Source organism: Mustelus asterias, chromosome 17 (genome assembly GCF_964213995.1).
Source record: "Mustelus asterias chromosome 17, sMusAst1.hap1.1, whole genome shotgun sequence".
NCBI lineage: Eukaryota > Metazoa > Chordata > Chondrichthyes > Carcharhiniformes > Triakidae > Mustelus > Mustelus asterias.
Window position 1 is genome coordinate 34,536,422 of NC_135817.1, and position 26,990 is coordinate 34,563,411.

Here is a 26,990-nt window from a genome sequence, read left to right on the forward strand (position 1 = left end):
GGAGCGGGGTGCAGAGGAGATTCACCAGGATGTTGCCTGGGATGGAACACTTAAGTTATGAAGAGAGATTGGAAAGGCTTGGGTTATTTTGTTGGCGCAGAGAAGACTGAGGGGGTGACCTGACTGAGGTGTACAAGATTATGAGACATGGGCAGAATGGATAAGGAGCAGCTGTTCCCCTTAGTTGAAAGGTCAGTCACGAGGGGACATGGGTTCAAGGTGTGGGGCAGGGGGTTTTGGGGGGAAAATGAGGAAAAACCTTTACCCAGAGGGTGGTGATGGTCTGGAATGTGCTGCCTTGGAGGATGAGGCAGGTTGCCACACACCCTTTAAAAAGTATCTGGATGAGCACTTGGCACATCATAGCATTCAGGGCAATGGGCCAAATGCTGGCAGATGGCATTAGTTGGGAGTGCAGGTGTTTCTAATGTGACGGTGTGGACCCGATGGGCCAACAGGCCTCTTGTGCGCTGTATGATTCTATGATTGCAGCCCTGGTCTGATCACTTTTAAACTAATCTCTTTAAACTTGTACTTATGAGTGGCTGCATGTGTTGCTAAATGCTGACCAGGCTAGATGCAATGGAATCTGCCTCCTGCTCTTATGGCACATTTAAAAGAAACTTCAGGATTTGCCAAACTGTCTCACAGCCATTGAAATATTTTGAATTGCTTACACCCACCAAGACCAAGTAATGTTTGATTTGAGGGATTAATATTCGCCACAATATCAGGAGCATTCTACTACGTTTTGAACCATGGGATCTTTTATGCTAATATGAGAGAACAAATGGGGCCTTGATTTAAAGTCTCATCTGAAAGATGGCACCTCTAAAAGAAAAATCTCTTTCTCAGGGCTGCTTTGATGTGCGTGAATCCGCAATCTCGCTGGGGTGAAATTGGGGCTCTCGATTCTCAATGTTGGTGTGCGGCATTATATGAAATAATCAAACTCACTTGGTATCATACAAATGACCTTAAACTACAATGTATTAGTTTTCACACTCAATTCTTGTAAAGCTCCTTGCACAATAATAGTACAGTATAGATATGTAGCACTTGGAATCTAACACTGTGATTGAATTCTAGGACTCAACCACCCGCTGATAATATCTGCTACGGGATCACTGGTTTTATTATTTAAAAGAGGAGGAATTTTTCAGACCACTGCACATAATGAAGAATGATACAGAATCGATAACTGTTCGGAGCAGTATTGCATGTTGAAGTTCAGATGTAAGAGAGTGAGGGGTGATCTTTATTGAGGTGTATAAAATCATGAGGAGCATAGGTAAGATGAACACACAGTCTTTTTCCCCAGGATAGGGGAATTGAAAACTGGAGGGCAAAGGTTTAAGGTGAGAAAGATTTAAAAGGGACCTGAGCGGCAACTTCTTCACGCAGAGGGTGGTGTGCATATCGAATGAGCTGCCAGAGAAAGCGATTGAAGCAGGTTCAATAGGAACATTTAAAAAGCATTTGGATAAGGACATGGTTGGGACAGGATTAGAGGAATATGGGCCAATTGCGACTAGCTGGGAGGGCAACATGGTCAGCATGAATTGGTTGGGCTGAAGGGCCTAATTCCGTGCTGTTTTGCTCTGACTATGACGATCACAAAAGCAGGATTCAACACTAAAATTGCAGCTGTTTGAGAGGAAGATCCACCGCCACTTAGTCAAGACAGTGGGCTGGCAATCAAATTGCAGCCTCATCATTATCACTTGCGCATGGAAGGAAATTAGAAAAAAAATGAGATGATGCACTTTTTTTACTTGTATTTGTATTGTACAAAACAAGGACCTGGAAATGAGGTAATACAGCTTGAAGTGCTTGCTTTTATCTGACTCCCATCCACCACATTAAAGCAGGTTGTTTTATGTACAAAGGAAAGCTGGGATAAAGCATTGAATTAGGGTGCAGATTACAGGTTGCATTTCTGAAGTTGAAAATAATAGGTCTTAGTTGACATAAAGATCATTTCTAAGCAATTGCTGAAACTCACTAATTGAGTCTCCTGACAACAGGAATTTAAGCAATAAAGATATTCACAATCCAGGGTTAAATGTCATTTATTTTTAGCTATACAGACTCTATAATTAATTAATGAAGATTATAGCACAGACAAGTAAGTCTCTTTAACTCGGTGCTCAATTGTGGGGATCATTACAGATTCAGCTGTTAGTCTTTGGGGAAGAATGGAGACAATACAGTATTGCTTTGATCTATTTCATTCTGTTTGTAATTCTTCCTGTTACTCACCTGCCCAAAAATGTGATCCCTTCTGAAGGGACTGGCATCCCTGTAATGCTTGCCCACGTGTGCGCCAAGACAATGAGTGTTGGCAAGTCAACAATGGGAGGAACTATGCCATCAGTGCCAGAATGTATTTATGTGCTGACAGCAATGATTTCAGAACTGCAATCTTCAGCTGACACCATGGCTGATTTACACTTCCCCAAAGTAGGCACATTAAGCTACTCAAAATCAGCATAGACTTTCTCAACTCTCTGGCTTAGCCATTCACTTTTTTTAAACCATGCGAGTCACTGGGAGAACCTACTCTCGCAGCATTGTTATTCTGGGGACTATTGTGCTGTGACCCTGTTTCAGTAGTGGTGTAAATTTGCCTTGCGATTCTAAGTATCCTGTGGAGATATAAATAACACTCCAATTTGGCTTCACTGCCAAGAGCTGCAAAATACATGAACCAGAGACTAATGCATATTATCACAAATCACCCTTTCCACTTACTGTTCCAGCCCAACTATAGTAGACTTAGGCTGGTGAGCAGTTTGAATTTATGTACAGCCAAGTGAAATGTATGCATATTGTTACAATCAGGTGAGGAGGGGGTCAAATGACCCTCTTTCACCACCACTCATTTGACTGTCAGAGGGTTTTTGTGAAAAGGATATTCCTGCCAATTCAGTGAGTGTTTAACTGTATAGGCACTGTGATTATAAAAGAACCAATCAGACAAGTTTTCTTGTTTTTAACAAAGAAAAAAGTTCGCTTTATTGTACTTCAGCCGGTCTAGGTAAATCAATAAAATACCTCTCTAAGCTTTGTGCCAGGAAAACCGAAGTCAGTGGGAATTGGTAAAACTCTCCATTAGTTGGGAGTCCTACCTAGCACAGAGGAAGATGGTTGAAGTTGTTGGAGGACAATCGTCTCAGTTCCAGGACATTACTGCAGGAGTTCTCGGGATAGTGTCCTGGGCCCAGACATCTTCAGCTGCTTCATCAATGACCCTCATCCATGATAAGACCAGAAGTGGGGATGTATGCTGATTACACAACGTTAGAATCATATAATGATTCCTCAGATACTGAAGCAGTTCATAACCAAATGCAGGTTGACAATATCCAGGCTTGGGCTGACAAGTGGCAAATTTCATTTGTGCCAGGCAATGACCATCTCCAGAAAGAGAGACCAGCCATCGCCTCTTGACATTCAATGCCATTATCATCACTGTGGCAAATAACATACCTGACTATCCAAAGCCTGTCCACCATCTACAAAGCACAAGTCAGGACTGTGATGGAATATCCCCACTTGCCTGGATGAGTGCAGCTCTAACAGCACTCAATAAGCTTGTCACCATCCAGGACTAAACAGCCTGCTTGACTGGTGTCCCATTCACAAACGCTTACTCCTTCCACCACCAGTGCACAGTGACCGCACCGCGTAGCACTGCTGCCTCACAGTGCCAGGGACCTGGGTTCAATTCCCGGTCTGGGTCACTGTCTGTGTGGAGTTTGCACGTTCTCCCCATGTCTGCATGGGTTTCCTCCCGGTGCTCTGGTTTCCTCCCACAGTCCAAAGATGTGCGGGTTAGGTGGATTGGCCATGCTAAATTGCCCCTTGGTGTCAGTGGAACTAGCTAGGGCAAATGCATGGGGTTATAGGGTTAGGGCCTGGGTGGGATTGTGGTCCGTGCAGACTCGATGGGCTGAATGGCCTCCTTCTGCTTCGTAGGATTCTATGATTCAACAATGTGTACAATCTACAAGATGCACTGCAAGAACTCAGCCAAGCCTCCTTAGATAGTACCTTCTAAACCCACAACCACTACTATCGAGAAGGTCAAGAGTACTGGAGAAATGGGAATGGCACCACCTGGAAGTTCTCCTCCAAGTCACTCTCAATCCTAATTTGGAAATACATTACTATTTCTTCACTGTTGCTGTATTAAAATCCTGGAATTCCCTTCCCAACAGCAGCTATACCACATGGACTTCAGTGGTTCAAGAAGGCAGCTCATCACTACTTTCTTGAGGGATGAGCAACAAATGCTGGCCTCTCCAGTTCAAAGTTTTTATTTATTAGTGTCACAAGTAGGCTTACATTAACACTGGAATGAAGTTACTGTGAAGATCCCCCAGTCACCACACTCCAGCGGGTACACTGAAGGGCAATTTAGAATGGTCAGTACACCTAACCAGCACGTTTTTTGGACTATGGGAGAAAACCAGAACACGGGGAGGAAACCCATGCAGACACGGGGAGAATGTGCAGACTTCGCACAGACAGTGACCCAAGCTGGGAATCGAAGCCAGGTCCCTGGTGCTGATGCTCTGCAGCAACGCCCACGTCCCATGAATGAATTTTTTTTTAAAAACATGCACACTCGAAGATCGCATACATACATATGCAAATAGGTACAAAGTGGGGAAGAATACATTCATCGAATTTGAGTCCAGAGAAATAGAAGGGGTATATGGTGTCTAGAGTTCGATGACAGCTGACTTCAGAATGAATTTGGTGGTCCTGCAGTTTCCTTAGTGAATGTGATCTAAAGATTTATCTGGCTGCCTTTTCTGGAAATATTGGTGCAGGGTTGATTTCATTCAAGACATCGTTATCTTGAGCAGGGGTATCCCTGGGAAGCCTTTAAGTCAGCAAAATTTTTCAGGGTATGAAAGGTAGGTTGCTTCCTCTGAGTATCACCATCCTGATTTGGAAATATATCCTGTTATATAAGCAGAAGCTTAAATACACAGAGGGTGGTCCTATCACATGACCATCACCCAGTGATTCACATATAGAACAATACAGCACAGAACAGGCCCTTCGGCCCACCATGTTGTGCCGAGCTTTATCTGAAACCAAGATCAAGCTATTTCACTCCCTATCATCCTGGTGTGCTCTATGTGCCTATCCAATAACCGCTTAAATGTTCCTAAAGTGTCTGACTCCACTATCACTGCAGGCAGTCCATTCCACACCCCAACCACTCTCTGCATAAAGAACCTACCTCTGATATCCTTCCTATATCTCCCACCATGAACCCTATAGTTATGCCCCCTTGTAATAGCTCCAACCACCCGAGGAAATAGTCTTTGAACGTTCACTCTATCTATCCCCTTCATCATTTTATAAACCTCTATTAAGTCTCCCCTCAGCCTCCTCCGCTCCAGAGAGAACAGCCCTAGCTCCCTCAACCTTTCCTCATAAGACCTACTCTCTAAACCAGGCAGCATCCTGGTAAATCTCCTCTGCACTCTTTCCAGCGCTTCCACATCCTTCTTATAGTGAGGTGACCAGAACTGCACACAATATTCCAAATGTGGTCTCACCAAGGTCCTGTACAGTTGCAGCATAACCCCACGGCTCTTAAGCTCTTAATAAAAGCTAACACACTATAGGCCTTCTTCACAGCTCTATCCACTTGAGTGGCAACCTTTAGAGATCTGTGGAAATGAACCCCAAGATATCTCTGTTCCTCCACAGTCTTCAGACCCTGTAATCCACCAAAATGAATCACCTCACATTTATCGGGGTTAAACTCCATTTGCCATTTTTCAGCCCAGCTTTGCATCCTATCTATGCATCTTTGCAGCCTACAACAGCCCTCCACCTCTTCCACTACTCCACCAATCTTGGTGTCATCAGCAAATTTACTGATCCACCCTTCAGCCCCCTCCTCTAAGTCATTAATAAAAATCATATGGTCATTACTAGTGTATTCCCTCTTGTAACTTTATCAGCTCTTGTCTCAGGGCACTATTGTTCAAATGATAGGGTTTAAAGCATATGCCTATTGTAGCTAAGTTCATATGTGGGACCCCCCCCCCTCGCAGGCAGGATCCCATTGTCCATGATTTTAGGTTTTATGGTTCATCTCGACCAGGTGATCACCTTGATGGCTTGCTAATGCGGACAGGATATGTGGTCCACTCATGTTCCCTGGAAAATTGGGCTTGGTGGAATTTTGCAGACATGGTTTCTCCACGTCAGTGGATTAGAATTTGGAAGGTACGATAATGCAGATTGGGTAGCCATATTTGGCCGAGTTCAAGTCACACTTAGTCTCTGTTTTTAAGAAGTTTAAATAGGGGGTTTCCAGCTGGTTGATTGAAAATCATCATTTCACTTAAAGCATGTGTCTTGACAATATGTTTAATAGTAATCAACCAAGACGGGGGGAAGAATTACAGTGAGCAACACATCTGCCACTATCCCACTTTGCCATTTTGTAGATGGACCTAGCAGACTATACATATGCTCCCCAATATCCTTTATTTGGCAATGTTTTCTTGTCTGCCTCTTAATTGCGCTAGAGCCAGTGATTGGGTGAACACAGACAATACCAACTGTTCTTCAAAATCACGAGTTAAAAATATCATTGATTGTAGAAGGGAATGATAACTATATTTACACTTATTAAAAAGGCATAGAGCTACCACAGCTAAATTTTCCAGAATATAGTCTTTGCAAGTTTCCTTGCATCATGTGTCTTGATGGCTCAATCTAAGTATTCAGCTAACAAAGTAATCTTACCAAAAATGAAGGCAACAGTGATGTTAATATTGCAATGTTTATACTCTTCTTTCATGTACCTTCCATAGAGCTAGAACTTTCCTTACAGAAAGTTTGAATTCAATTTGAATGGACTGTTGTCTCAAATCCATCTCCAGTGCAGCAATGTAACTGGTACTGGGGTCAGCAATTGTTTCTCAGACTTTTACAGGAAGAAGATGAGGATAGGATTTTTAAGTATGCTGTGCATTCTGATGATGAATAAGACTTCAAGAATATCAATAACACTAATGTGTTAAGCCAAGGAAATTCAATCTTCCTTAACATCCCTGTTGAGAATATTCATTACCCAGACTGAATTCAAGGACAAGTTACATTCCAGTCACTTGCACTCCCAAATAAAGCTGCACTTTATACCATATAAAAGGCATTGGACACTATAGAGGATCTGCTTCTCATGAGAGTTGCAAAGGGCCATTGCATTTCATGGTGTTGCACAGAGTCAGTTTGCTTCCCATCTGATTTTAAACCAAGAGTCTATTTGGTTCTTAACTGGTTGCCGTGTACAGGAGAAAGAAGAGACTGTACACTCTGCTTGAGTAATTCAGATCAAGTATGATCTGTGTTGAATCGATAACCCATATGATAGACCAGAAAGTCTGCAACACAAATTTGTTTGGTAACTTTCATTTGTCATAAACATACAAAGCAACACAATGTTGTATTGATTAATTGTCAGGGCATAAGTCATTTATTCAAGGTATAAGAGTTGTTAATTGTTGTTGATTAATGAGATTGCCTCACCATGTCAGGTGATCTGTCACCCTGAGGTCTGGCATTGTCTGTTTGTATTTGCATACTTTTTGCTTTTCTGTAATGTCTTAAACTAAATCAAAAACCATGTCCCACAATTGGTTGAGGACAGCACAGAACTTAAAGAGAGCACATTAAACAGTAATGGCAGTGTCAGTAATCCTAGTACTAGACAGATCAGACAAAATCAAGACAGCAAGGGAAGTCCAGATTAAGCTGCATTTATTTCAATGCAAGATGCCTGATGAGCAAAGGCAGATGAACTCAGGACATGGATGGGTACCTGGGATTGGAATATTATAGCAATTACTGAAACATGGCTAAGGGAAGGACAGGACTGGCAGCTCAATGTTCCAGGGCACAGATGCTATCGGAAAGGTAGTAGAGGTGGGTACAATTTTGTCTTTTAAAAAGCATTTAGACAGTTGCATGAGTAAGATGGGTATAGAGGGATATGGGCCAAACGTGGGCAATTGGGACTAGCTTAGGGGCAGCATGGACAAGTTGGGCCAAAAGGCCTGTTTCCATGCTGTAAACCTCTGACTATGAATTGATGAGTCACAAATATGCACTGCTTTCTTTAAATATCAGTTAACTATAATGTCCAGCAACAGAACATAGTTCAAGCACTCAGTAAAGGGAAAATGTGATCGAAAGTTAGTGTTTAAATAGTTATGATAATTTGTGTGCTTCATAATTGAAATGCTTGCAATTGATATCTAGAATTTATTATTTCTAGGAAGTGCCAACAGGCAACAGTTTTGTAATCCTATTATAAGAACGTAATGATTTATTAAGCTTCTGTTTATCAAATATGAACTCGGGGAACCAACAACTTTGAAGACATAGTGGGGGAGTGTTTATTTTACATTCAGTTTGATAAACCGATCCCCCATGTTAGATATTAATTGAATAAATTGCTTCTGACCTTCTGCGGTGCCTAAAATCTCAGCATAAAATGAACTACAGGTATACATTGGCTTTATTACAAATGTCAAGGTATATTGGGCAATAATGCAGTCCCTGCACAGCCAAGATGGAGCCAGTGTTGATCAGGTGCCCCTTGGTTTTCACGGACCTGAACTGACTTCACCCAGTAATGCCAAGTCAGCTCATTAGAATAAGATCATAGTACTCATTTGTATAGCACATGAACACACTGGGAATAGCAGGGACATATAGTGTCAGAGGTTGATTATTCCAATTTGAGCAGCATTTTCACGGCAGAAAGGGGTAGAGCAGCCAAGGGCCAGTCAGAGCAACTTGAAAAATGTATTTTTAGGCCTTCCCTTTGGTGCTTGTGCCAATTGGACACTTTTGTCACATTATGAATGCGCCCTACTATTTAAATTTTAACACAAAGGAAGAAAGGTTCACACTTCTATTGTTTTTTTCATGACGTCAAGATGTCCCAAAGTGGTTTGTCGCCAATTTGCACACAACAAACTCGCACAAACAGCAACGTGATGTTGGTTGAGGAATTAATATTTGCCCCAACATGGGACAGCACCCCATCTCCTCGATAGTAATAGAATCCTTGCTATCCTTCTGAGGGGGGAGGCACTTCAGTGTAATGTCTGATTCGAATGATGGCACCTCTGACAGGGCAGCACTCCCTTGGTATCACATTGGAGCGTGAGCCTGGATTTCTGTGCTCAAGTCCTGGAGTAGAATTCAAACCTGCAACCTTCTGACAGGAACAAGAATGCCAACTGAGCTATAGCTGAAACAGCCACATGCCTGCTTTCTGACCTTTTGGGGTGCACTAAGTGTTTTGTTGCTTATTTGTCTGTGTAGAGATAAGGCAAAGGGGAAAGATACCAATATGAGAAATAAAAAGATCATGACAGGAGGGGACATAAAAGTACAAATCTAAGAGTTAATCAGCAGATAAGACTAGATAGTACAAAAATAATAAAGGGACAAAACCCAAGGCTCTGTATCTAAATGCATGTAGCATTCAAAACAAAACAGATGAACTGAAGGTGCAAATAGAAATAGTAAGTACAATGTGATAGCTTTTATAGAGACATGGCTACAGGATGACATAGGTTGGAACCTGTAAATTGAAGAGGATGTGACACTTAGGAAGGATGAGAAGTTAAGAACAAATGATGGTATTGGCACATTCAAGAAAATTAACCTAAGCTCAGGAAACCAGGGTGTAGAAGCAGTTTGGGTTGAAGTGAGAAACTATAAAGGCAAAAAATTACTTGTAGGAGTGGTGTATAGGCCCCCTAATTGTAGCTACAAGGTTGGACAGAGTTCAAAGGAAGTGATCATGGGAGTTTGTCAAAAGGTACTGCAATAATCATGGAGATTTTAATCTTCATATAAATTGGAAAAACTAGATGGGCAAAGGTACCATAGATGAGGTGGATGATTTGGGGTAGTTTTTTAGAACAGCACATTCTACAGCCGACCAGAAGGCAGGTTGTACTGGACCTGGTTTTGTGCAATGAAATATGATTCATTAATAACCTCATAGTGAGGCACCCCTTGGGAGCAGTGATCATAATATGGTTTTATTTTGCATTCAATTCGAGGGAGAGAAGAGTATGTCCAAGAAGAGTAAGAGATGATTTGATCGAAACCTTTAAAATCCTGAGGGGTATAGATGAGGAGAGGATGCTTCCTCTTGTAGGAGAATCTAGAACTAGGAGTCACTGTTTAAAAATAAGGAGGGTCTCATTTAAGACAGAGATGAGAAGAAACCTTCTCACTCGGAGGGTTATAAGTCTTTGGAACTCTTCCTGAAAAGGCAGTGGAAGCAGAGTCTTTGAATATTTTTAAGGCAGAACTAGTTAAATTATTGACTAACAAGGGAGTGCAAAGTTATCAGGGATAGGCAGGAATGTGGGGTTGAAGTTACAATCCAATCAGCCATGATCTTATTGAATGGTGGAGCAGAGCCGAGTGGTCTATCCCTTCTCTAACTTGAATGTTTGTATGTGATCTCACTAACTTTGGTGTTATTGGTGTACGGATTAATCTAGGACAGTAGCACTAAAGGGCAGGCTGGTTTACACTAGCTAATTTTCATCACTGGAAATGCCGATGCAGTACTGTCCCTTTCACATTATCACCCACACTGAACCCAGCATTATTCAGAAGCTCCGTTAAACTTGTTTAACTGTTCAATCATCACCTTCACATTGTTAGTCTAAAACCATAACCATCATCTTCAATATGTCATCTGACAGATTTAGTAAATTTCCCAATTTCATTCTCCTGGTGAAGCTGACAGATCTTTTTTAAACAAAAAGAGTAGAGAGGAAGAAATAATAAATGGATGTTAATGAGCTAAACCAGGCTAAAAGCTCCTTAATGAGGTTATGACAAGCTTCAAGATGTAGTATTCCCATTGCACTCCAGGTGGGGAGACTTTGATGGTGCAAATGCAGATTGGAAATGGATTGTATGCTGTGCAAGTTCTTCTGACCATTTAAATTGATGATTGGAAAATCATGGTGTGCGTAGCCCAATTTCTAAAATTAAGTTCCCAATTGGTGGCTTGATATTGGAATATGACTCTGTTTTCTTCTGTGTGTGTAATAGCACAGACATGTTCTTTCTAAATTTGATTAGTACATGGAATGCATATGCTGACAGTACCCTCCACCCACATATCTCTAAAATTAATTTAGATTTTTTTTACCATTCCTCCTTCCATTGTTGTTATGCTGTTACTTTATCACAGTAACAGTTTTAACAACACCAGGTTAAAGTCCAACAGGTTTATTTGGTAGCAAATACCACTAGCTTTCGGAGCGCTGCTCCTTCGTCAGATGGAGTGGAAATCTCTCCCATCTGACGAAGGAGCAGCGCTCCGAAAGCTAATGGTATTTGCTACCAAATAAACCTGTTGGACTTTAACCTGGTGTTGTTAAAACGGTTACTGTGTTTACCCCAGTCCAACGCCGGCATCTCCACTTTATCACATGGCAGGCACCCCACCCCAGCTTGTTGCTGATACTTTTGCAGATCCGTTTATTGGTAAGTGTATAAGAAGTCCAGAGTGATTACATGTTTAAATTCAAAGTTTGGATCACAGTGAAAACAGATTTGCACAGGTGGTACTCAGACCAACAAGCCTTTGACGACTAATGTGATGATTCATGATTACACAGATTGATAGCCACTGATTTCCTTCATTAAGATGTGACTGATGATACAGACAAGAACGACTTGTATTTATATAGCACCTTTAACAGAATTAACTCTACCAAGATATTTAATAGGAACATTTTAAAGCAAAGTTTGACACCAAAGGCTTCTACAATTAAATAGGTTTGGGAGAGCATCTTAAAGAAGGCCTTAAAATGCAGGGAGGGAATTTGAGAGCTTTACAGCCTGGGCCACTGAAGCAATTAAAATCAGATTATCATGAGACCAGAAATAAGAGGACTGTGGATACCGGAGCTGTGTGGGGATGGGAGCATTATTGAAGGAGATTACAGGAATGGGCCTTTATAATTTAGGCCTTGGAGGGATTTGAAAACCAGAATGAGAATTTTAGAATGGAATTGCTGAGGGAGTGCTGAGTGAAGAAAACTTGGTGCAACTTAGGTCACGGGCAGAAGTATTCTCAAATATCTCAATATTGAAGAGGGTGGTAAAAAGTAGGAGGTTGGCCAGGAGTGTTGGAACAGTCAAGCCTAGAAATAACAAAGCAGATGAGGCCGTTCAAAGTTTGTTTTTAAATTCAAAAAAGTATTTTTTTCTCTTCGCTTTTAATTTCCTGTCTGAGTTGAGTTTAGCTAATCTGGACTAGACCAGAAGTCAGGGGTGGCACAGTAGTTAGCGCTAGGACCCAGGTTCAATTACCAGCATGGGTCACTGTCTGTGTGGTGTTTGCACATTCTTCCCTTGTCTGTGTGGGTTTCCTCCGGGTGCTCGGTTTCCTCCCACAGTCCAAAGATGTGCGGGTTAGATGGATTGGCCATGCTAAATTGCCCTTTAGTATCTGGGGGACTAGTGAGGGTAAATGCATGGGGTTAGGCCCTTGGTGGGATTGTGGTCAGTGCAGACACAATGGGCTGTATGGCCTCCTTCTGCACTCTAGGATTCTATGAGAAGTCAACTTGCTACGGTAAGGGTCTTGAGATGGTTTACTACATTAAAGGTGCAATGCAAATAGTAGTTCCAATTACCCATGAGCTATAAATCACCCAAGGTTATCAGTCAGTGATGGTTATCATGTGGCCCCTACAGGAAAGGCATCAGTGTGGATATTGGCAGAAAGATTTTCATTTAACGACAGTGCTCACTACACTGCAGGTGAGCTACTGGACAGTAACAGTGTTGAGAAATCGTACCCCTTTGATATTTAATTAGAGAAAAAAAGGTTTGAATTTGGGTTGTCATTTGGAACAGGACTCCAGTAAATTACAGGCTTAGAAGATTTAAAGTGCCTTGCAGCTTTTCTCAGTATCAATCTTTAATCATTGGACTACCCGAGTGAAGCAAGAGTGTTGAGAATTGTGATTATTGATAATGGGTCTTCTTTCCAATGCAATCTTGTGACTAATCTTGATGTCGAAACATGCATTGTTTGCAATGTGATAACGGAAGAAGACTTCATTGGGAACTAGTTTAAAGGTTGATGCATGCAGTGTTATGGCTAGAATGTCAGTATATGGAATGACAACTATGGAGATTTTTATACTGTATCCGATGTGTACAGAAAATCACCATTGTATGGTAGATGATTTAAGATATACTTTTAGGATTGTGGCCAGAGACAGCAATTCTGGCTTTTCATCTTGTGAATGACTGGTGTCTGACAGATGAGCACTGGTGATGAGAGCAATGATGAATTCAGCTTGGCAAACAAGAAGTGTATTGACTTAAATGGGAGCTTTCCAGTTGCATAATTGTATTGATATACTAAATTAACTCACTGACAACTGACATCAGCTCATGCTTCCAATGAGCGTGTCGCAATTGATGTTGACTTGTATATTGAATTACCATATATTAAGATGGGAAATGCATTGGATGGGTAGAAATTAATTGGATGAAAATTGGCAGGGAGCGATCCACTCTGCCAGATGACTGCCCTGGCGATGAAGGTGTGGGTTGAACACACAAGTAGCAAGCCATTCCATTAGGTTGCTGACATTTGCTGCAAACCTCCACTACATTTTTACAACTGGCATTTCTCAGGCCAATATGAAAATCATTAAGATGATCATTTCTAATTTGTCAAATACTAATTGCAAAGATGCTGTAGCGTGTTATAGCACCTTTTTTTAAATACATACATTACCAGTGTAGGTGCTGCTGTCTCTATTTTGGATCTCCTTGCATTCCATTAAAAGGTAGAGCCAAAAGTATAATTTTGTTTGTGGGTTTTTCAATTTGTTTGAATATTAAATCTAACAAGTTTAACAAATATCATTTTTGATGAGATAAGCTAAGCATAGAGATGTGGAGGTGAACTTTCACTTTTGCTCGCAGCATGAGTTGAACAGTGGCCCCCATTTTAGACACAATCATTTTAATTTCTGTCAGAATAGACATGAATAGCCCTTGAGATGCAGATACTCCCACAGTGCTCTTCATTAGGGAGTTAGCAGATTTTGATCCAGCAACGATGAAGAAATAATAACATATTTCTTAGTCAGATGTGTGACTTAGAGAACTTTTAAGAGGTGGTGAGTCGGATCTCCTTATCCTTCTAGGTGGTAGAGTTCACAGGTTTAGAAGGTGCTGTCCGAGGAGGCTTGGCGAGTTGGTGCATTGCATCTTGTATTTGGTGCACACTGCAGCTAAGGGGCACCGGTGGTGGAGGGAGTGAATATTTGAGGTAATGAAAGCTTTGTGGAGTTGGGATGTGATTTACTCATTGAAGAATTTCTAGTCTTTAACTGGCTCTTCTAGCCACATTATTGATGTGGTTTGTCCAGTTAATTTTCTGTTCAGTGGTAATCTGGATATTGACAATGCAGATTTGACAATGGTAGTGCCATTGAATGCCAAAAAGAAGAGGTTAGACCCATTGGAGATCTTCATTACCTGTTAATTGTGTGATATGAATGGTAATTGCCACTAATCCGCTCAAGCCTGAGTGTTGTCCAGGCCTCGCTGCATGTGAGCAAAGACTGTTTCATTATCTGAGGAATCAAGAAACAGGAATGCAAACATCCCCATTCTGATTTTTTCATGGAGAGAAGGTCATTAATGAAGCAGTTGAGGAAGATTGGGCCTAGGACACTCTCCTGAGGAACTCCTGCAGTCATGTCCTGAAACTGAGATGATTGACCTCCAGCAACCACAACCATCTTCCTTTGTGTTAGGTATGACTTCAACAAGTGGATAGTTTTGGCCCCAGTTCCCTTTGACTTCACTGTGGCTAAAGCTCCTTGAAGCCACACTTGGTCAAATGTTGCCTTGATGTCGAGGCAGTCACTTGCATCTCTCCTCTGGAGTTCAGCTTTTTTTGTTCACCTTTGGCCCAAAACTGTAATGAGGTCAGGAGCTGAATGACACTGGTGGAACTCAAACTGGGCATTCGTGAACAGTAAATGCTGCTTGATACCACTGTCAGCAACACTTCCATCACTTTGCTAATGATCGAGATTAGACTGATGGAAAGGTAACTGGCCAGATTAAATTTGTCTTGCTTTTTATTGACAGACATAGCTGGACAATTTTCCACTTTGTTGGGTAATTGCCAGTATTGTAACTGTGCTGGAACAATTTGGCTGGGGATATGGCTAATTCTGGAGCATAAGTTTTCAGCATCATTGCTCGGGTGTTGTCAGGGGCTCATTGCAGCTTTCTGTGTGCATAGCTATTTCTTGATATATGTGGATGGGATTCAGTGAAGATTGGCTTTATAGTGAGGACCTCAGAAGGAGGTTGAGATGGATTATCCCTTTAACTGAAGATGGTTGCAAACACGTTAGCCTGGTCTTTGCACTCATACTGGGCTCTGGCATTATTAACAAAGGGGATTTTGTGGAACCTCTTCCTCCTGTTAGTCATTTAGTCATCCACCACCTTCATGACTGAATATGACAGGGCTGCTGAGCTTTGATCTGATCCCATAGAGTTATGCGACTTTACTAAACTGCTCCTTGTAATGGACATTAAAGTTCACCACCCGGTTCTCAGTGATCTTCCAAGTTATGTTCATGAACCTATTCATCTGCTGAGAGAGGGTAGTAGATGGCAATCAGCTAGAGGTTTCCTTGTCCAGGTTGACCTTATGCCATGAAACTTCATTTGTCTGGAGGTAATTTGAAGAATGCCCAAGGTCATTAATTCCTGTCTATAATTACAACTATACCGCCATCTCAGTCAGATGGGTATGTCCCGCTTGTGTGACAGAACGTGCCTGGGGATGGTAATGGAAAAGTCTGGGAGGTTGGCTGAAAATCATACGCACAGAAACATAACATATGGGTCCCCTCTCCCAGCGTTTCCACAGGTCTCCAGATTTTCTTGAGGATGACCTTGCAGGGTTGATGGGACTGGCTGTGCCACTTGTCATATCTTGAGTTTGGTGCCAAGCTTGATGCTGAGTGATCCATCTAGTTTTATTCTTATTAGGCATTTTTATAGGAGGCTGATGCAACCGATTGGCTTTACTAGGCTGTGTCCGAGGGCAACTAATGATCAACCACATTTCTATGGGTTTGGACTTGTGTAGGCCAAACCAGGTAAGAACAGCAGATTCCTCAAGGCCCTTAGTGAACCAAATGGGATTTTACTGCAAAGGTCACCACAACTGACACTAACTATTCCGGATTTATTTCATTACCTGAATTTAAATTCCCCAGTTACAATGGTGGGATTTGGACACATGTCTCTGGAACTTCATTCTAGACCTCTACATTATTAGTTCAGTAGCATAACCATAATGACACCATACTCCGGGAAAGGGAAGGAGTCTGTCCCACAGTGTTTTGGCAGACATGGTGGCATACCACATATCAGAAAGAAAAAAAGGAGTGGCAATGAAAATCTAACTTGTGTAATTTTCTTACCATGTATAAATCGTAAAAACATTTTTTTGAATAATGGTCAACGAATTTAGACTAGTTTCCTAACTATGTGACATATGCTTTCTTTCTAAATACATTCCAAGGAAACAAGTTGATTGGGGTGGGGGGTAGTATTTCTGGAAACAAGTGTTTAAAAAAAAAAATGCTGACATATTTTCTTTGCAACGTATTGCAGAGATGATGAACATCTGCTGATTCAGCACTATTGTCAGAGTCTGAACCAGGAGTCACCATTGAGTCAGCCTCGGAGCCCTGCTCAAATTCTCATCTCATTGGAGAGTGAAGAAAGAGGCGAATTGGAAAGAATTCTAGCTGACCTGGAAGATGAAAACAGGTTAGAATGTGCATGAGTGCATCAGATGGACTGATATATGTGACCTTTTAATACGATAAATTGGACCCCAAACATTCACCTAACTGCCGCATCCCATTTCAAAAGACCATCTAATATCGATCAGATAAGGGCTTTTGAGAACCATAGAATATTGACTTTGGCCAGTTTCTGGGGTCTGTTCCCCCTTAGAAAGTGCTCCTTTCAATTCCAGGACAGCAGCTAGCTCATGTTTCCCACCTCTGCTCCAGCAACATTGCTGGTGGCTGGTTTACTATATTTTGCCAGTACTTATACAAATGTGAATTAAACTTTTACATAAATCTAACAACATCCTTTCAAATTTAATTTCCTAACCCCTAATCTGATTATCAGTGAAATGTTATTTTTATTGTAGGAGGTTTTCATCCAGCAAATTTCAGGCGAAGCCCAATAAGTAACCTCATTAACTCAATGTTCTGTCATTTCGAATCGTGAGCAATTTATTAGCAAATTATCAGTCCAGCACAAAGAACTCTCTGCGGACAAAACACCACGCCAGCTTCTTGACTAAATATCCCCTAAATCCCAAAAATGCAGGTCCTTTAATTTATATTCTTTTTGCTTTCAGGAACCTTCAGTCTGAGTATGAGAGACTGAAGCAGCAGCATGACCACAAAGGCCTGTCCCCCTTGCCGTCCCCTCCAGAAATGCTGCCCATTTCACCACAGAGTCCCCGGGATGCTGAGTTAATCGCTGAAGCCAAACTGCTTCGTCAGCACAAAGGTCGACTTGAGGCCAGAATGCAGATCCTGGAAGATCACAACAAGCAGTTGGAATCCCAGCTGCACAGGCTGAGGCAGCTGCTGGAGCAGGTGAGAGGGGAAGGCCTGTGTCCGCTCATTATTTCTGTATTATGTTTATATTTTGTCCTAATTCCCCATCGCACAAGAACATTACCCAATTTCTGGGAAAAGCAGGGAACTGGCAGAAAGGAATGTGACAGTACGACTCCTACTCTGAGGTTGCTTCTGCACTGTATCTTGAAGTGGAAGAGTATTTTACCTCTACTTAGAACAATTTCTGATAGCTCAACTGGATTACCAAGATCACAAAGGCTTGTTCGACAAACCCATGGTTATAGAAATTTGGAGCACCAACACTTTGGCCAAGATATTCGCTGTGACACAGCAGTTCAAGACATACCTTTGCCCCGCTAATCCCCTAACCTATGCACCTTGGGACACTAAGGAGAAATTTAGTATGGCCAATCTGCCTAAACTGCACATCTTTGGACTGTGGGAGGAAACCGGAGCACCCGGAGAAAACCCAATGCCTGAAAATCTTAAGTTCTGTCTCCAAAGAAGGCACTTCCCATTTTTGTGGGGGTGTTTTAAGGAAGCAGCTGGCCATTTAAATCATGAGCCGAAGTGGGATTTGGGAAGGCAGGAGTGTGAAACCCAAAATGTGCAGATTAGATCACTTAAGGACAGATCTAAACTTTGTGTATTTGTTTGGATAGCGAGGGTACTCTATGGATCTAGCATTGCTGCCTCACAGCACCAGGGATCCGAGTTCAATTCTAGGCATGGCTGACTCTGTGGAGTTTGCACATTCTCCCTGTGCCTACGTGGGTTTCCTCCGGGTGCTCCGGTTTCCTCCCACAGTCCAAAGATGTGCAGTTTAGGCGGATTGGCCAAGCTAAATTTCCCCTTAGTGTCCCAAAGTGTGTCAGTTAGGGGATTAGCGGGGTAAAGGTTTGGAATTACTGGGATAGGGTGGGAGGCGTGGGCCTGGGTAAGAAGCTCTTCCACAGTGCAGACTCGATGGACTGAATGGCCGCCTTCTGCACTGTAGGGATTCTGTGATTCTATGGTCCTGTACACCATGGGGGAGGTAAGGTGCTCTTTGGTGGAAGTCAGAAGTCTTTTAGGGGTAGATCAGGTCCCCTTGACTCTCCGGTTCCTGGGAACTGTTAACAGAACTGTCAAAGCTGCCAGAAGTACCTTTCAAAAGGACCTGTAAAAACAGTCAAAGGCACTTGTTAAATAGAGCTTTCAAACTGTCACGGCATTTAAACATCCTACCCTTTAAATCTTCATAAAAAATGTCTCGAATGTTTTTTAAAAAACTGATTGTTTGCCATGTCATTTTGCCTGTTGACGGAAGCCCAAGGGCTTTCAATACTGGATTAGTTCTGAATGACTGATTTCCCAACCATTAATTATTACAATAGGATACTTGCCATTTCACACTTTGACAGCTTCAATTGGTGATAAAAACTTTGATGTGGTCGACAAATTCCAATGCTTTTTATAAAGGGATTGTGTACTTGAATGAAATGTTTGTTTATTTAGTTGAAGGAATGTAAATGTTGTGAATAGATTTCCATGAATGAGTGTTTTTCAATATACTGAAGTCAACGATAAAACGTTTGGAACTTTATTTAGTGAAGCATTTTACCTTATCTCTGCATGGGCTCCATGGTTGAGATGAGATGAGTTGGTTTTGTAGGTGTAAGGGTGAAGAGTGGTGAGCAGGGTGGCATGGGTTGGTATGAATTGAATTTGGCATGAAATTGACGTAAAGGGCCATGGGGAGGTGGGGGAGATGGAGGGACATAAGTTGGCATAGGGGTTATAAAGGGCATAGGTTAGCATGGAGGATACGAGGGCTAATTGGGGTTAGGTGGGTGCATGAGGTGGCCTGGATGGGACATGAGAATTGTGTGGTAAGGTGGGGTGGAGGTATGTTTCATATTTCAATCTTTATCATTAAACTTTGGAAATGGTGCCAGATCCCCAAGGCAGGTCTTCCACCAGCCCACCTTGGCCCTGGCATACTTCTCAGTTCTTCCTGGGTTGCCCTTGCTCACCCCCAGACCAAAAGCAGCCATTTTGAAAGGTTGGGTTTACAGAGCTGTGAATTCTCCCGTCTCCGTACGCTTGACCCGGTAGGGAAAATCAGGGAACAGAAAATGCTGGAGAAACCACGCAGGTCTGACAGCATCTGTGGAGAGAGAATAGAGCCAATGTTTCGAATCTGGATGACCCAAAATGTTGGCTCTATTCTCTCTCCACAGGTGCTGTCAAACCTGCTGAGTTTCTCCAGCATTTTATGTTTTTCTTTCAGAGTCCAGCATCCGCAGCATTTTCCCTTTATCTTAGGGAAAATCTGGGCCCTTGTTTCATTGCATTTTCATGGGTGGTGAAGCTTTTAAACTAAACAGGAATTTCAAAACTCTTCTGCTGTTATTAAAACAATGAAACAAACTATTATTGAACATTGTGTTGAAAGCAACAGGATGTAACTGACTTCACTTTGCTGCAAAAACACTTCCCATTTCCAAATATCAGTCTGGTCTCTGAGCTCAGATTGTGATCCTCTGACCAGTTTCAGGCTGAAGCAAAATGTTATCAGATTTATCCTAAAGCAGTCTGCAAGCTGTAGACAGAATGTGGAGTAATGTGTCATAACCTCCTTCCTTATTGCTGTTTGCAGCCACAGACAGAGGTCAGGGTAAATGGTACTACAGTCTCCTCCCCTTCGACATCCTCGCAAAGATCAGACAGCAGTCAGCCAGTGCTACTTCATGGAGTCGGCAGTCAGACTTCAGGAACAATGGGTAAGAAATAATTGTTGCAACATTGATGATTCGGTGAGCAAGTGTTCCACTAACTGCAGTCTGAGCGCAAGACGGATTCTGTTAACTTACAGGTGAAACATTTTGTTCGAGTCAGTTGTTTTGCAGGAGAAATGACTTGGGAGTAAAAGAAAGCACTCTATTTGTATGTCCATTATAATTCTAACATTTCTGCTTTTGCATTCTTGTTGACAAGGCCTGAGTCCTGCCATTGAAACTTATTTACCCACACCAACCAACTCTCACCAATTCTCGATCACTTTGCTGGATGGCTAAGCATTCTCAAGAGAAAAAGGGGAATGAGGTCTGTCCACCAACCCTGAGCAGAAAGGCACAAAAAAACCTGAGATGTAAACTATTTGTATGTGATGAAGGAGCAGCATTTGAACCCTCTCTCTCTCATGCATTCCTCAAACCAAGAGGACAGAGCGCATGACAAGAGCTTGCATGTGGAGTCTTATAACGTGGGACGATTGTTGCGCTGCAGCTATCACTCATAGATTCGCAGAATCCCTATAACGCAGAAGAGGCCATTCAGCCTGTCAACTCTGTACTGACTTTCTGAGAGGGTAACTTAGCCAGACCATCTCCCCTGCGCTATTCCTGTAACCCTACACATTTCCCTTGGCTAATCCACCTAACCTACACATCTTGGGACACGTAAGGGACAATTTCGCATGACCAATCCGCCTACCCTACACATCTTTGGACTGTGGGAGAAAATCTGAGCACCTGAGGGAAACACACACACACACACACACACACACACACACACACACGGGGAGAACGTGCAAACTCCACAGTCACCCACGGCCAGAATTGAACCTGGGTCCCTGGCGCTGAGAGGCAGCAGTGCTAACCACTGTGCCACCGTGCCGCACTCAGTTCTGCCAGCCAGAAGACTCTTCCATTCTTACCATATAGGAAGGATTTACAGGTTGGCAATCAACCTGCTTGTCCATGCCACAGACTATGGCCTCCAACCAAGCTCTGTGTGGGAATTGAACCCTGAGCCTCTGATTCAGTGGTAGGAACACTAACCACTACACCACATGACCTTCTGCAGCATTTGAATGAAAATGTGGTTAAAACAGAAGTGAATTAGTTAAGCTTATTTATTCATATTTGCATTTTGTTTGCAACTTTATCAATACATTTTTCTTATTCTTGATTTCTGGGATGTACCTTTTAATACCAAAAGGGTTGCAACCCCAACAAAGCACCTGATGCTGTCTGTAGTCTGTTAAAAGCTGTTGGCTCACTATTTTGGCTGTGCCTCTGTTACATGAACATTGTACTTGGTAAAAATGAGCACAAAAACAATTTACTTGTATATGGTGGCACACAATCATCATGACATTGATATTAATGAATGGCGGTGACAACAATGTGAGTGTTAGATAGATAACCAAATCTTTAATCCACAATGTAATAAAAAGAAAATCAGCCAAACCATTATAAATTACCTTCATTGCTGGTAACTGCCAAGGTCGGCTGCCAAGTAGCATTAGGATAGTATAGTCTAACTACAGGCTGAAGATAACAGTTCGGGAATCGGGTTAGTAACATTAACTTCCTGCTATTCTACTCATAACTTGAGCCCTTGGTGGGCTGTGCAGGCAAACTGTTCCATTCAAAGGACAGCTCCGAAGTGCCCGTCTAAACGACGCAAAACAGACTCCTCTTGTTGGACGTGAAAGCATAATTCTCTAAACCTAAGGCAGGAGTATTATTAATCAGGAAAAGCTGAACTTTACAAGATCACAAGACAGCTACAAAGGACACAGCTAGATAAAAATAGATTGATAATCCCTATTCTATCAAGTATCCACTGTTTCATAATCAAATGTTTGGCATGGATTTTATTTGCTATGAAACAAAGAGACAACTATAATTTTCATCATCGTCGCCAGAGGGCTGATGCTTTATATGCACACTCGTTACGCTGAGCCACACTCATTCCAGATCTTGTGTTTGATCAAGTGGCCCTCATGCAAATTCCACAAAGAACTGTTGAATGTGATTTGTGTCTCATATATATTCTGATATTCAAATTCTAACTTGCGCAAGTCCTGTCCACACATCACTCCTGTCCTCGTTGACTTACTGTGACTCTCAGTCTGGCAACACCTGAATTTTAAAATTCTCAGCCAATTGCTCAAAATTCTTCGATGATCTCACCCTTCCCTATCTCTGTAACATCTCCAGCCCTATGAGCCTCAAAGACCTTGGCCCTCCTCCAATTTTGGCCTCTTGCCATCCCGAATATTCATTACTGCACCGTTGGCAGCTGCCTCGATCCTAAACTCTGCCTCCCTCAGCCTCTCTGTTTTTCCGACTTCACTCTCTTCCTTTCAAGTCGCTCTTTAAAATCTGCCCCAACAACCAATATTTGATTATTGTCCTAGTCGACCATGTGGCTTTGATCAAATTATATCTGATTATGTTCCTATGAGGGTCTGTTTTTGCTACGTGGTATATACTTGGAAGTTGTTATATGAGGAAATGAATGAAGAATCTTTGGTCAAGCAAAATATTGCAGATACTGGAATCTGAAACAAAAACAGAAATTGCTGGAAAATCTCAGCAGGCCTGACAGCATCAAAGAATCTTTGGTCTTTTTTATTTAAAAATGTATTTCTAAAAGCGCTGTAACTTGCATATGTATTTTCATAATGCAATAATGACGTGATCAATATATTGAAGATTTAGAGCAAATCAACTTGCGTAGAAATTCAGGCAGATGGTAGGTTATGCGAGACATGGGTTTAATGAAGTTCTAAATAAGGAGGATATCTGAGGGAAAGCATAAGGAAGCACAGGGAGGAAACCTGACAGCCACTAATCTGGTAAAGATTAGCCAGTCAACTTTCAGGGTTTTTAATCTTTTTTTAAAAATTCTACTTGGAAAGGATTTGGAAATGAGTTACGCTCAAGTGCTAAGTTTTAAAACAAAGTCGCACAAGTTGAAAAAAATCTCACACCGCAGGAATTGAATTTGTGCATAAAACAGTCACAGCTCTCAGTTTATTTCAAACGGAGGCAAAGTCACATCCCAGACCGCCTTTGGGGGGAATTATAAACCCCTCCCTATGGCCATAGGAGAATGTTGGATGGAAGGTTAAAAATGTTAAAGTGCTTAACTTGAGAGCAAGTTGCCATGTGCAGGTTTTGTGGCGTGGAGTTGTGCCGCGTGTCTGTGTCTCGCTCTTGAGAGTTGGTTAGTTTGTTACAGTCAATTCCCACAGTGCAGTTGGGAGCCTGTATCAAATTTAATGTAGGTTGCCTGGGTTTCCCAGGACTTGGGAAAAGGCAGGTAAGTGTTTTACGTGGCACTGTTTGTCAGCCCCCAGTGGCAAGAATACTCCCCAGGCCCCTTTAAACAACCTTCTTCCACAGTCAGCTGACGCTCCTCCCCGGAGCTTCCATTCGACTAAGAAAGCGATTAAGAAAGGAAAGATAGATTATGAAACTAAACTAGCTCAAAATATAAAAAATGATAGTAAAAGTTATAAAAAGGAATAGAGTGGCTAGAGTGAACGTTGGACCCTTGGAAGATGAGAGGGGGGATTTAATAGTGGAAAACGAGGAAATGGCTGAGACTTTAAATAAGTTCTTTGTGTCGGTCTTCACGGTGGAAGACACAAATAGTTTGCCGAATATTAGAGATCGAGAGTTGGTGGGAGGGGAGGTCCTTAATACAATTACTGTTACTAAGGAGGTGGTGCTTGGTAGACTAATAGGACTGAAGGTAGACAAGTCCCCGGGCCCGGATGGAATGCATCCCAGGGTACTGAAAGAAATGGCTGAGGTAATAGCAGATGCGTTAGTAGTAATTTATCAAAATTTGCTGGACTCTGGGGTAGTGCCGGCTGACTGGAAAACAGCTACTGTTACGCCGCTGTTTAAAAAAGGAAGTAGACAAAAGGCGGGTAACTACAGGCCGGTTAGCTTAACGTCCGTAGTTGGGAAGATGCTAGAGTCCATTATTAAAGAGGAAATAACAGAGCACCTGAATAAGAATGGTTCGATCAAGCAGACGCAGCATGGATTCATGTAGGGAAAGTCGTGTTTGACGAATCTACTGGACTTTTATGAAGATGCCACTAGTGCGGTTGACAGAGGGGAACCGGTGGATGTGGTGTTTTTAGATTTCCAGAAGGCGTTCGATAAGGTGCCTCACAAAAGGTTGCTGCAGAAGATTGGGGTACACGGAGTTGGGGGTAAGGTGTTGTTGGGGATTGGCTATCTAACAGGAAGCAGAGAGTTGGGATAAATGGCTGCTTTTCTGGTTGGCAGTTGGTGACCAGTGGCGTGCCGCAGGGATCGGTGCTGGGGCCTCAATTGTTTATCATTTACATAGATGATCTGGAGGAGGGGACTGAATGTAGGGTATTCAAGTTTGCTGATGACACGAAGGTGAGTGGGAAAGCGAATTGCGTGGAGGACGCGGAAAGTCTGCAGAGAGATTTGGATAGGCTGAGCGAGTGGGCGAGGATCTGGCAGATGGAATATAACGTTAGCAAATGTGAGGTTATCCACTTTGGAAGAAATAATAGTAAATTGGAATATTATTTAAATGGAGAAAAATTACATCATGCTACTGTGCAGAGGGACCTGGGGGTCCTCGTGCACGAATCGCAAAAACTCAGTCTGCAGGTGCAGCAGGTGATCAAGAAGGCGAATGGAATGTTGGCCTTTATCGCGAGGGGGATAGAATATAAAAGCAGGGAGGTCTTGCTGCAACTGTACAAGGCACTGGTGAGGCCACAACTGGAGTACTGTGTGCAGTTTTGGTCCCCTTATTTGCGAAAGGATATATTGGCCTTGGAGGGAGTGCAGAGAAGGCTCACCAGGTTGATACCGGAGATGAGGGGTGTAGCTTATGAGGAGAGATTAAACAGATTGGGTCTGTACTCGTTGGAGTTTAGAAGGATGAGGGGTGATCTTATAGAGACATATAAGATAATGAAGGGGCTGGATAGGGTAGAGGTGGAGAGATTCTTTCCACTTAGAAGGGAAACCAGAACTAGAGGGCACAGCCTCAAAATAAGGGGGGGCCGGTTCAGAACAGAGTTGAGAGGGAACTTCTTCTCTGAGGGTAGTGAATCTCTGGAATTCTCTGCCCATTGAAGTGGTGGAGGCTTCCTCGTTGAATATGTTTAAATCACGGGTAGATGGTTTTCTGATCGATAAGGGAATTAGGGGTTATGGGGAGCAGGCGGGTAAGTGGAACTGATTCGCTTCAGATCAGCCATGATCTTGTTGAATGGCGGGGCAGGCTCGAAGGGCCAGATGGCCTACTCCTGCTCCTATTTCTTATGTTCTTATTCCTGAGCTTTTGCCTCATGATTTCTTCCTCCCCATTTGCTGCTCCAGCTCCCCCTCCCAGCGATCTCTTCCACCATCCCAATTGCCAACTCCAACCACTCCCCCCATCACCCCGCCCACCACTTACCACTTCTGTCTCAGAACTTTTTCCAGCTACTGAGGACTGTCCTCAGTAGACCCTCACTGTAGCATTCTGCTGCAAGCTTTCCTGCCATAGATGGAGTGAAATATTATAATGACATTATATCTGCCAGCGCATCTGTCTTCCTGGAATTTCCACATGCTTAATCCCCCAGAACTTTGTGGGAATTGAAACATTTACTTTACTAATTCTCTCTCCACGGATGCTGCCAAACCTACTGAGGTTTTCCAGCTCTTACTGTTTTCATTTCAGCTCTCCAGCATCTGTAGAAGTTTGCTTTTGTGAAAAGGTGACCAAAAAGTTGATCATGGAAAACTAGCCAGGAACAGAAAAAAAGCAGATTGTAAGAGCACCTAAAGTAAATATTGGTCCATTAGAGGAAAAGTTCATTGGGGAAAGTGGAAATGGCAGAGATGTTAAGCAAATATTTTGAACTGGATTTTCGATGCAAGGTAGCAAAATCCACACCTAGATGAATTCTGGGTCCTTACCCCGTACCCGGGATAAGGGTTGTTGCAACACATTTTAATGGCCAGGAGGCAAGTTCAGTGCCCAGTTAGATGCTCTGGTAGGAGTTGCATGTCTGGACCAGCAGTAAAGGCAAGTGGAAGCCATGCTGGGGGCTGCTGCTGCCTTGCCAATGTAAGTAGTCAGCTCTTTAGAAGTGGAGAAAGGCAGACAGTGACCTTTCACGATAAGGTAAGACCAACACCTGAGCCATCACTGGTTGGCCCCACACATTCGTTGAAATTACCACAGCAAATAATATTATTTGGGCCCCAGGAAAACCCAACAGCTGTGCATTGACATGCACAGGACTGGTCAGGTTTGCCTGCAAAACTTCTGGAAATTCCACTCTGCCCCAAGTCAGTCTCTTAACAAGTTCCTGAAGGAGCTGCGAATTGATGCCAGTCATCTTCCCTGTTTCTTCCAGCCAGCCATCCCTTTGAAAATCCAAAACTGTCCAGGAGA

At 42.5% G+C, this 26,990-nt stretch overlaps 1 protein-coding gene across 14 annotated transcripts in view; it reads left to right on the top strand.

Moving 5' to 3' along the window:
- LOC144506416 (dystrophin-like) overlaps nucleotides 1-26,990 on the top strand; it is a 1,861,003-nt gene that overhangs the window by 1,805,692 nt on the left and 28,321 nt on the right. For all 14 annotated transcript variants that reach the window (XM_078232507.1, XM_078232503.1, XM_078232508.1 and 11 more), the window contains 3 exons: nucleotides 16,768-16,926; nucleotides 17,534-17,777; nucleotides 20,404-20,527. In XM_078232507.1, the coding sequence (XP_078088633.1) occupies nucleotides 16,768-16,926; nucleotides 17,534-17,777; nucleotides 20,404-20,527 (527 nt within the window). The remainder of the gene's footprint in view (nucleotides 1-16,767; nucleotides 16,927-17,533; nucleotides 17,778-20,403; nucleotides 20,528-26,990) is intronic.